At 39.1% G+C, this 12151-nt stretch overlaps 1 protein-coding gene across 3 annotated transcripts in view; it reads left to right on the top strand.

The window, feature by feature from the left end:
• pard3bb (par-3 family cell polarity regulator beta b) overlaps positions 1–12151 on the top strand; it is a 258510-nt gene that overhangs the window by 38157 nt on the left and 208202 nt on the right. For all 3 annotated transcript variants that reach the window (XM_088083032.1, XM_088083030.1, XM_042494371.2), the window contains exon 3: positions 8375–8528. In XM_088083032.1, the coding sequence (XP_087939158.1) occupies positions 8375–8528 (154 nt within the window). The remainder of the gene's footprint in view (positions 1–8374; positions 8529–12151) is intronic.

Here is a 12151-nt window from a genome sequence, read left to right as displayed (position 1 = left end):
GACTTAAAGTTCTGGCTGTCTGAAGTTCACAAAGTCACAGAGTAGTTGTACTGCTGGTGCTGAGGGTGGATGCTCTACTTGTTAGAGCAGAATAATTCTGCTTTCTCTGTTTCTCAGTAATATGTCTACATATGTCTTTCAGTATATATTTTTATCTTGTTCTCTGTTCTCTGTGTAAACCGTCTGTATGTCTATCCCTCTCTGTCTGTCCCCATCTTAATGTCTGTGTTTCTCATTCTTTACAGTATTTCTGTCCCTCATTTGTCTTTTTCTTCCTGTTTGTCCTGTCTGGATTTCTCATGCTCCACTGAGAGGTAAGGTGACTGGAGATCAATAGGGGGTCAGCACACACACGAACACTAACCTACACAAACACTTGAAAGTGCTGAGCAGGTGAATTTCATTCATCCATATTCTCCATACGGAGACAACACCATCCTGGTTATGGATTATCATTGCGATGGATCGATTGCAACGGAGAGGTCACAGTCAGAAATGTGTGTGTGTGTGTGTGTGTGTGTGTGTGTGAGTGAGAGAGAGAGAGATAATATTTTTGTCCCTGTCCCTTTGTGGAATGTATATGTGAGTGCTTTTACATATATGTAACCCCTGGTGTAAAATGTGTTTTCCTGCCTGTATGTTAATCTTTTGTTGCTGACTCTTTAGAGATTACACAAGAACAAGAAAGAAAGTGGGAGACAGGGAAAGAAGGAAGGAATAAAATAGCGAGATTAAGAGTATCGAGACTGAGAGAGCGAGCGCGGGTGTATCAGATTCATGCGTTAATCGATAAACTCTTTGTTGCTTTGTGGGTGTATCCGATAGAGCAAAGTGCTGGAACATGATGATTTACATCAGCTGATTTGTAAGGAACCACCACAACTCAGGAGGGAGAGGGGGACAGCTGGAGAGGCAAGCTGCGGAGAAGGTTAAAGGAGGCAAAGCGGAGAGGGAGAACAGGGGAGACGGAGCAGCAAAAAGGAGGCAGGGTAAATGAGAGGAAGCAGAAGAGAAGAGGCAACCGGAGAAGAGGATGGGGGAAGAGAAGGGAGGGGAAATGAGAGGAAGCAAAGTAGAGGAGGCAAAGTGAAGCCAGAGGGGAAAACAGGGCTAAGCAGGAATATTTGCTGATGAAAGACGAAAAGGCCAACTTGTACATAGCCTAGCACAGAAGAGCTGACCTGCCTCGGGGTTCATTCAAATTCTCTTTGTGATCTGCACAATTATTTTTATGGGCATTACACAGAGATGTGAGAGGCTTTTTAAAAATTAGCACTCATGCTGGCTTTACACAGGGCCCGTATGCCTGTCCGAGTGACATTCTTTTGCCATATTAGCAACCCTGCACTGACTTTTTTATGGGTGCATCACAAAGAGCTGCAAAATTATGTCATGAGACATAAAAATGCATTTTTTTTCACCTTGGCATTACATCAAAAGGGCAGACGGGAATAGATGTAGCAGCATAGTTAAAACACATTTTTATGGAGTTCTGCATATACCACAAGGCATTGAGTCATTGCTTTCCCCGTCCAGCTTTTCTTCCTTTGAGCTGAGAGAGACAGACAGGTATACAGATGGATAATAACAAAGTAATTGAAGCACTTTATCTTCCTCCTCTTTTTGCCTCGCACAGGCAGAACACAGGTCTTTTGTTTGGATAGGAGGCACATAAATGACACAATAACTGACAGAAAGGGCCAGGGGTGGGGAGGGGGTCATCCTGTAGCTTCAAGATGCACTCCAGATGCAGCATCTGTTGTGTAGAGCTAGGTGGTGCTGTGAGTCTATCCACAGTCATTGTGTGTGTGTGTGCGTGTGTGTGTGTCACTGAGTAATCAAACCTGGTCTCTTTCTTAAGAGGAACAGTTGCATCAGAAAAAGAGCTTTGTGACTGTGAACCTGCATGACACATTTGTTATCCGGACTTTATTGTTGTACTCAGATCATTGCAGTTCATTAATAACACTCTTTTTAAATGAGAGAGCAACAAGAGAAGCTGAAATAGCACAGATGGCAGTAAATTAGCATATTTGCAGGGAGAAAAATAGAAAATTGTTATTTTGGTACATCATCTTACCTGCCCTCAATCCTGTAATGTATCACACCCAAAACCAATTGAGCCAGTGGTATCCAGCCTGTAGTATAATTTGTATAAGACGGCATTCCCAGATTATACACACAAACATTCCACATGTGATGGACAGGTGCTATAATGTGTAGCCACCTCACCCTTTTAATTTGTTGTTAAGGCTCGAGTGATGGAGTGGTCATTACTAAAGATATTGCTGACTGCGTAAGATGCCAAAGCACACACATGCAAACACACTTGACCGTCATAGATTTTTTTATGGTGAGTGGTCATGAGTGGAAATCAAAGCTCAGTGGTGTACAGATAGCTTAAGCATATTTAAAGATTGCTTTGTGAAGGAGAGTGCGCTGTCTCTGAGCTGTGTATAAGCTCATGCATTTGGCTGATTGTAGCATTTTATCGATCCACTCCAAACTAATCAATCAGGCCCTAATCGACCCGATTATAAAGGGTATGATGTGGTAAAAAAAAGAGATGGTTGTGTGTGTGAGCACTGAGGCCATGTATTGCACTTAAATCCTGAACTGCTATTAATCTACCTGTCTCAATTCCATGTGCTCTTTTAATTTTAATAAAAGGAAACTTTGCTCCGCACCCTCTCTTTCGCACATATGCACAAACTTTTAGAAATGCTGAGACGTGATCACAGCAGCATGAGCATGCTATTTGCAGCTCATTGAACTATCACTGTTTATTGGTGAGTGAGCATAGAAATAAAAAAAGAAGATTTTAATGGCCTTGTGGTCTTCATGCCCCCATAAAATCAAGGTCTCCATTATTGCTGTAAGCAGGTTTCTCAGATTTTTTCGGCTATAGTCAATTGATGTTAATTAACTTAGTTCTCTGGAGAATCAAAATTTGATATTTACAAGGATAGCCATTAAATTGTGACTTTTATTTATTTATTTTTTGCCATTAAAAAAGGCCAGCAGCATGATGAGTCCCTGTGAAGATAAATGTAGTGTTAGCTGACTGCGTGTCATTCTCTGGCCCCATTTGTTCATATTTGATAATATACAGAACAAAACTGATGTCCAAAGTTAATGATACATAAATAATCCAATATCAGTATCCCAAAGGTCCATGCACCGTGTGTGGGTACATGTGCGTGGAGTTTAATTAAAACTCTTCCCAACACTATGAATGTGTGTACAGTCAGTTGTGCTTGATCAACATCTCCCTCCTTCTCCTGTTAGCATTGTTGTGCCTGTTAGTTTGGGGCAAATTAGACCATTTTTTATTTTTAAATTTTGCATCATATTTTTTTGTAGTGTATTCTTTTTCAAAAGTCCAAGTTCTAACATGTATGTGTGATTTGGAATTTCATATAGAGGCTCCAGTTCTTTCACTATCCTGAAAACCTTCCCCCAAGCAATGCCAATGGGCTGCATATCCTCACTTACAATTCTTATTTTGTTATTGGTGATGGCATTTTTACAAGCTTCTGGGGAGACTACCAAGGATGAGTGTGACTAAGACTTAGACTTCACAAACTGGACCAATGTGACATATCCATGTATTGGTGTCTGGGTAGAAGTGTTTGATTTTGACATGTTGGGTCAGGCCTTTCATTGATCAAAGCATGATCGAGGTAATTCAACAAACACACCGAGTTACCTCCCACTAGCCTGGACTTGTCCTAGGTAACCTGGGTAAATCTCGCATTGACGACAGTAATGATTTATATAGAGAAAGGAGAAGGGATGGAGGGAGAGCTTAGAAGTACCTTAAAGGAAAAGATGTAGCTAGCTTTCGAGTTTAACCTCTGGGTTCCCTTGAGCTTATTATTAAAGCTGACCTAAATCATTATGTAGCTGACAACCAAAGTGGGTCATGGACATTTTTATAATTTGACATGTTGTCAGGTGGTCCGTCTGTCACCTATAAGTCCATCCCATCCTTGTGAATGTGATATCTCAAGGCCTTGAGGGAATTTCTTCAAATTTGGAAGAAATGTCCACTTGGACTCAACAATTAAAATGATTAGATTTTGGTGATCATAGATCAAAGGTCAAGGCTCCTGTGACCTTACATCTGTCTCATTCTCGTGAACACAATATCTCAAGAACACCTTGAGGGAATTTCTTCAAATTTAGCACAGACACCCTCTTGGCTCAATAATGAACTGTTTCAAATTTAGTGGTCAGAGATTAAAGTTGTTGTGACCACTGTGATGATGTTTTTGGTCATAACTCAAGGATTCATATACTATAACAAAATTTCACATAAATGTCTAATAAAAAAAGATGATGTTATGACATTTTATGTCCAAATGATCAAAGGTCAACTTCTCTGTCACATCAGAATGTTGCGCAGAAACACTCTTTCTGGCCATTACTCAACGTCAACGTGACACTTATCTTGGGTGCCCACCTTAAAACTGTTGATTGTCTAGATTTTTGTGCTGCTGAGGGGAAGAAGCATCCATGTTTTCATGGACATGGATGTAAACTGTAAGTGCAACTTGATTGGTGTGTGGAGGTGCACAACCACAAGACAGTAATTCTAATTATAAAATTTCTCTGACATATAATCACATGTGAAATCATCTATAATCCCAAAGAAAGTAACACATCAGAATAAGTTTCATTGTATAACATTTTGTTCCAGTGGTATGATGCTGTGAGTATGTACAACAAGTTCTGTTAACCCCATTACTGCTCTAAGCAAGACAACCACCTACGGCATTGCCGTTCGTGCTTGAATCTGGCCTCTGACGTTCCTGAGAGTAGGAGAGAGGATTTGTTTTCACTCGAACATAGAATCACAACAAACCACACTTTAAAATGGTTTGCAACATAGTCAGTTGTTTTCCACTTCCTCCCAAACCCAAATGAAGACAAAATGAAGCCTTATTCCTCACCAAGATGCATTTTTAAGCTCAAGTATTCCAGCTCACAGATGGATAAAGGCACTTCTACATAAGGTTGTCAGCAACGTGATAAAAGTAAAATGTGTGTTTTGACAGGAGCTTAAACTGCAAAACAGGAAAAAATCAGAAGTTTACTAGCATTTTTATCTTTGAGTCTGTCGAGGTTGTTGACAGGATAGTTGATGAGAAGGTTAAATGTTACATATAACAGCATGACGGAGACGCACACTGGTAGCAGTGCTCAATTGCAAAAAGTAACATTTAAATTATTACTTAAAAGCTGACAAATGTCTGGTGTGTGCTGTACCAGTAAAAATACCATAAGCTTACAATAAACCACTGGCCTTGAGGGGAAATGGGTAGTAAAGTAGGAACATACGCAGTTGGCAGCATGTAACTTTTCATTTTGCTGAAAATGGACACATCATTGCACTCACAATTGACACAGTGACACTCTGAGACAATCTCAAGCTTCAGGTTTGCTTTTTGCTCCCACTCTCTGACATCCCAAAGGATTTCACAGTACAGCACATCTGTCAGTCCCCCTCATTATCATCATTATAATTCTCTCTCAGCTTCTGTCGCTCACATTCTCCATGGCCATTTCTCTCCTTTTCTCTCTGTGCCTTCAATGTATGCCGCCTCACCTTTCTGTCTCTCTCACCCCTCTCTCCCTCTCATGTTCAGGATGCAGTGTCATTTTGTTTGGCAGGTCTTTGAGTCCCCTGTCGAAGAGAACAGAGGCAGAGTCCTAATCTCTCATCGTCTGGCTGTCTTTCCTTTCTCTTCACCTCTGCTTTTTAAGAGACTCAGCAAGGCTATGCTGGATTTGTCTACCCATTTTCCTTGCTGTCATTCTTTTTAGATGTTTTTTTTTTAAAGAATCTCTGCCACCCCTCTGTGTGTGTGTTTATAAAGAAGCTATTAGTCTTGTTCCAATATCTTTAACAGACAGATGGATAAGAATTTAAGCTATTTTGTAATTAAATATATGCATCTTTTCATCTTCCCATCTCGTCTTTTCTCGCTATCCTTTCTGCTAGTAGCTGGACGATACTTGAAAAGTTTTGTACCAAAGCAGCTTTACAGAAAAAGGGACATATGCTAATTAATCATCATCAAATTAAAAGCGCTATGGTTACATAACAACAACAAGGTGACAGAAAGGTGAAAGGTTTAAATTTAGTGAGGAGGGGGGTAGGAGATGAGGAAAGTGTAGGGAAAATGAGAAGGCAGAAAACAACAATCAAGTTGGAAGGAAAAGTAAAAGTAAGTCAGTTTGTTATAGGAGGGAAGATAGAGCTAGACGATAAAAAAGATGTGTGTTAGATGGAAAAGTGGAGTGTGTGAACATGAATGTGTGAGAGACTGAGAGGCAGCGGTTGTGCTGAATAGTTGGTGAGATATGGATGATGAGAGAGTAGAAAGGTGTGATATTGTATAACGTGATATTACACTGCTCTCTGCCAGGAGCATGCTGGAAAGACAAAAACAAAAACAACAAAGACAACATTATATATATATATATATATATATATATATATATATATATATATATATATATATATATATATATATATATATATATATATACATATATACCATATGCGTATCTTGGGAATGGTCGGCCAAATTTGCAAATTATGATGTCCACAGTGAAACATTGCAATGGACATTGTGTCAGAGGATGCCATAGCACAATTACTAACGCAGTTGTTTGGACTGAGACAGACAGAGACAAAAGCACTGCAAAACTGGTGCAGTGTGTGTTTTGGAGAGACTGGGGAAAAGAAGGGGGTGGAAGGTGGACTATTGCAGGCAGTGTTTTTGTAAGTTATTAAAGAAGCATCTCTCTGCCAGAAAGATGGTCTTCTTATAGAACTACGCTGTCTATGCAGTAGAGAGACACAAACACTTTTGAAATTGTTGCTACAAGACATGACATAACATGACATGACATGACATGACATGACATGACATGACATGACAGTGCATTAAAATGTGTTTCTGAAAACATTTTGGGCGAGAACACACATACATACGTATGCATTAACATAATCTTAGCTTATATTAAAAAAGATTAAAGAAGGCTTGAGAGAGAGAGATTTTCTTATTTTTCCAGTTCCTAATTTATCAAAAAAAACAATAACGAAACTCATAGTGAATATCTGCTTTAATTATCAGGCTGGCCTTTTATGCAGCACCTGCATAAGCTTTTAGTCTAAAATGTTGGCACAAATTTGGGCTTTAAGTTTACATTTCCATAATGTTGTCTTTGTTGTTGCTTTTTTTGTTTTGTTTTTTTTTTTTTTTCTTGCTTTCTTGTACAGAAGAGCCCTCCAGCAAAGCACAGTGTAGTGACTCACATCTGTGTATGTGTGCACACTTTCATCTGTGGCTATTTGAAGCATGCATGCTCCTGTCTGTATGAGTGAGAGAGTATGTTGCACACTTGTGGGTTCCAGTGTAGCAGGAAGCCTCTGGCTTTACTGGCAAAGTCCCCTTTCTTTACCCTTGGCCACTATAGGCACGACGCACACATATACAGACACATACACAGACACATACACACTAACAGGTCTATTCAGGTTTTACGTGGAGGCCCCTAGAACACTGTGTTGACAAGCTGTGTGCTATGTTAGGCTAAACGCAGACTCAGTGCAATACTCAATAGACAGGGATTCCACTATATAACACAGTATGAGTGAGCAGGATGTCGCACACACGCAGAAGGGAGACACGAATGGAGGCTGTTGTTAAACAGTAGACACACGCTCTGTCGCAGGAATGCTGGGCTCCTTGGACGTCCTCTATAGCGTCCTCATCCACAAGGTATTTCACTGGTTGTGTACAAACAGATTCACACCATTTTCTTCACAAAATTTTGTTGATTTACCAGTGGGGTATATTGTAATTTTAGGCCCCGAAAGCCAAAAAAAGATTTCCTTGAAAACTTTTTATCCTAGGATTTTCCTTTAGCTCCTGTCTTTGCACATTCTCTAATTTGAATCATGAATTTATTTATTTTATTATTATTGTTTTTAAGAAGGTGCACCTGTCTCTGATTTTGTGCTTTGGTTTGATCCAAATTTGTTGGCTTCTGCTAACATTTTCCCCTTGACTTTGTATGCTTTCATGTTACCTCTTGATTTTGCTTTGTGTTGTACTGTATCATATAGGTGAACTGAGGTGATTTAAGTGTATTGGAGTGGCTCTGCTTTCAGTGTGAGTGGAGAGCAGGTTGGGAGTAGCAAATAGAAAACCTGGAGTGTAGTGGAGTTATATAAGAATCTTTGAACAGGATTCCTGCTGCTCCACTCTGATCAAACACTGTGTTCATAATTGATGAAAAGAATAGAAGAGATTAAACAAATAACAGCTACATTTTGTGTGTTTTCTTTTCTTTTTAGCTGATGGCGGTGTATGAGGAACAGGAAGCCCAGCAGAGGGGTGTGGCTAACACAAGCCTAGCCCCCAGCCCTGACCTCTACCAGACCGAGCTCTCTGTCTTCCAGCCAATCGCAGGAGGAGAGATTGAAGTGAATTCCTCCGCCCTCAAGTCCAGTGAGCTATTTTTCATTTATTTACTTAATATTTAAGTTGGCAGTGTCCTCTTTGTTTGAAGACAAGCACACACTGCTAAAGACAAATCCATGCAAATCTTTGCAGATTTCAGGTTTGCAGGTTTACAATAAGCACAACCCCTCTCCAAACAGCTGTACACATTCTGAATTTTTAGTAGCTCTTTTTCATTGAACCAAGACAAACTAAATTGCCGAGTTAACACATTGTAAAACATGCTTCAGACTTGACAGAAACAAAATAAAACTCATCAAAACCATCTCTTTCCACCGCTCCAACAATCACCAACTCTGGTTTGGTGCAAATAAAACCATAATTCACAGAGTTAGATGCAAAAATATGCTGGCTCTACACACTGTTTTCCTCACTGTGGCGGCTCTCAATCATACTGTGGAGGCAGACAATAAAGTAAGCAAAATAAAACATTCCCCCAAAAATCTCCCCAAAAAACAACTGACAATGTACTCAGCCAGCTGTGAATAGCTGATGTAATCATCCAATTGCCCAACCCTATTTGGTAGCCTATCTTCTGGGAGTGGGAATCACTAGAGGCCCAACGATATTATATTATCATGATACTTAAGTCACTATACAATATTATTGCAATTTTAAATGTCTTGGAATATGCTGAGTACTGTGATAACATACAATATATTGGAATATGTTACAATGTATTACCTCTTTTTTATCTGTAAATTATCTCCCCAAAGGTGAAATTGGTCAACATCTGTTTTATCCAACATTATATATTTTTCAGTGGGCTGCCAAAAGTTTTATTTATACTTGTGATATTAATATATTATGGTTAAAAAAATGATATAGTGATATAATAGTGCCACACAAAATATTGTGGTTCTATGCTGTGTCCATTTTTTCCCCTCCCCTACTATCCTCACTGCTTTGCATATATTTTACTTTTAAAATTTAAACATGATTTAGTACAATGTGATTTAGTACATAATGTAATAGATTTGTAAATACCTTGGAGGGTTATTTGCAGAATATTACTAATAGTACACATAAGATATTTGTCACGTTATGCCGTGTGATACAATCTATATTTAAGTCATAGTGCTGTGCTCAAAGTAAAAATGTCGTAGTTCTCTGCTCTCTAGAAGAAGAGCAATGACCGTAACATCAGATAGGCTCTAGCATTTGTCATCACATCACAAAACAGATCATATAAAATATTGCGCTTATAAAGGCAAGCCAGTGAATGTTACCACTGGCAATCCCAACTGCTCTGTATTTGACCCTGCTGGCTCTGAGAGACCAAATACTCTATGGATTGTACTTTCCCCATTTTAACGAGGCTGGGACTCTGTAATCAAGAGGTCAAATCTTCAGCAGCACTAGTAGGACAAAAACGCTTAAGTTGTTCTTTATTCTCTTCTGACTTTTTCTCACTGGTACACTTTGATCCAAATGCAGTTTCAAAGGACTGCTCTGACTTTACAAAGAAAAAAAAAGTCCCTCAGGGAATCCTTGATTTTACCTTTTAGGTGTAACCTGTAGGTCAGTGCATAAACAGGTCAATGACAAGACTGCTGTTTGACAAGAAACAGGTTATATGGGGCTGAAATTTGATGTGGAGCTTGACTGCTGGGTCATGTCAGTGAGGGATGGCAGTTTAGTGGGGGTTAAATTTAAGCAAAAGACAGTAAGAAAAAAATACAAGTTTGACATCACTTAGTGGCTTACAGGGAACAGTATATTCTTACATGTAGTTTCAGAGCTGAGATGTACTGTATATGTTTTTGCAGACAACAGGAACTATAACTTTGAATTACATTGCGGACAAAGGTCAGGGTGTGATAGGCATGCTTTGCAGGACAGTGATGAAAACAAGACGAGGACAGCTGAAATGTTGGCAGTGCTGTCTCTCAGATGGAGATTGAGATGAGGATGAAAGAGAGTCAGATGAGGAGAAGCAGAGGAAAGAGAAGACAGGAAGTGTATGTGTAATGTCAGCCGGCAGAAGGAACTCTGACGTCTGTGTCTGCTTACTGTTTGGTGGAATGGACCAATATGAATGACCTTCTTTCTCTCTATCTCCCACTCTTTACCTCTCTTCTTTCTTCCACTCTTTCCTGTCCCCTCTTCCCCTCCCTTCCATCATTTCATTCTGTCTTATGTCAAGTCTAGTGCGTGTTTAGTAGAGGTACTGTAGATGTGAGTGTGAGAGGGCTTAGAGCTGTCACAGTCACTCGTCCAAATGTAATTTTGCCTGAACATAACAAACCATGTGAGTGATGGATTGTGTGTACCTACAGCCTGCTGAAACCTATGCATTACTTAAAGTTGCCTCCCACTGTCAACTAATCACAGATTCCACTTCCTTAAGTTGTGAATTGTAGACTTTATATCTACTTTTTTGCACAGTCTGTCCCATCCATCCAGTTAAACGTTTGACATTTGAACATAATCTGTCATGGTTGTTTTCAAAATATCATTAATATTCCAAATGAAGTGTGACAATGCTCATCCATCTATTTTAAGCTGGATTCCATCAGCAAGTTTCATGACTTTCCACTTGTTGTTTTTTGAGGATGTCAACCAATTTATTGAGCTTAACGACTCCAACACTGAATCATACATTATAACACAATTTCGAACAGTAGATTAGGGGTTCTCAACCTTTTGTGATTTGATTTTCTAAAAACTTCCCAAACTTCCCGTAACAAGAGGGGAAAAAACACACCATGACAAAAAATGTTACGACATTGTCAGCTGTAATGCCCAAGATAAATAAGTGTGTTTTGTTATGTAATTTTATGTATTCAGGCTCATATTTCCTCACCATGTTTTCTTTTTTTGTTTAAAAATTTGATCCATTTTGTGTTATAACATTGTAGGGATAGATGGCAAGCTGACATTGCATAACATGGCAAAACACCTTTCACTACCCGATGACGTGTCACGATTGGTGATTGTGATATTCAAACATAGCTGGCTATTAATATGGTGCAATTTAATTAGCTGTTTTTTATTTGCATAAATTCTTAATCACATGTAGATTTAAAAAGACTATTTCTGCAAATTACAATAATAATTAATTTTTAAATAATCTAACTGTATGACAGTATCTCATCTGCCCACAAGATCAGTGATTCCCAGCCTTTTTTCTTAAGGGACCCTTTTTGATGTAATAGGTAAATTTAGTGACATATTTAATGGATGTTTCATAGTATATTATGTGCAAAACAATCACAGTACAGAACAACTGATAAACCGTTCAATTACCCCAAATAGTGAACACAATAACAGCAGGAAGTTTGTGTAAAATAACTGATTTGGGTGAATTTTAGCAGATCATTTCCTGTGAATATTTAATCAGAGATAAAAATATATATTTTGTTTTTTTCACAGAAATGAATGAAATCCTGAGATACTAGACTGTTTGCCTACTTTTTTGAGTTGTCTTATGCTCCTTAAGATCAAGAACGCCTCTTGACCTTCTGTCAAGCTTTGGTGTTCCCCTAGCCGGGGCTGGAACCCTCAGGTTGGGAATCGGTGCACTAGATAACGCCCTGAGGCCTGATAGTGGGCTGTAGCTGGTAGCTACAGTAGATTATTGCAGTAATATTCCTATTTTCCTCGCCCCC

This window comes from Plectropomus leopardus, chromosome 10, assembly GCF_026936395.1.
Source record: "Plectropomus leopardus strain MGB_pleo_1.0 chromosome 10, ASM2693639v1, whole genome shotgun sequence".
Lineage (NCBI taxonomy): Eukaryota > Metazoa > Chordata > Actinopteri > Perciformes > Serranidae > Plectropomus > Plectropomus leopardus.
Note: the sequence above shows the minus strand (reverse complement) of the source record. Positions and strands in the feature narration are given on the sequence as shown.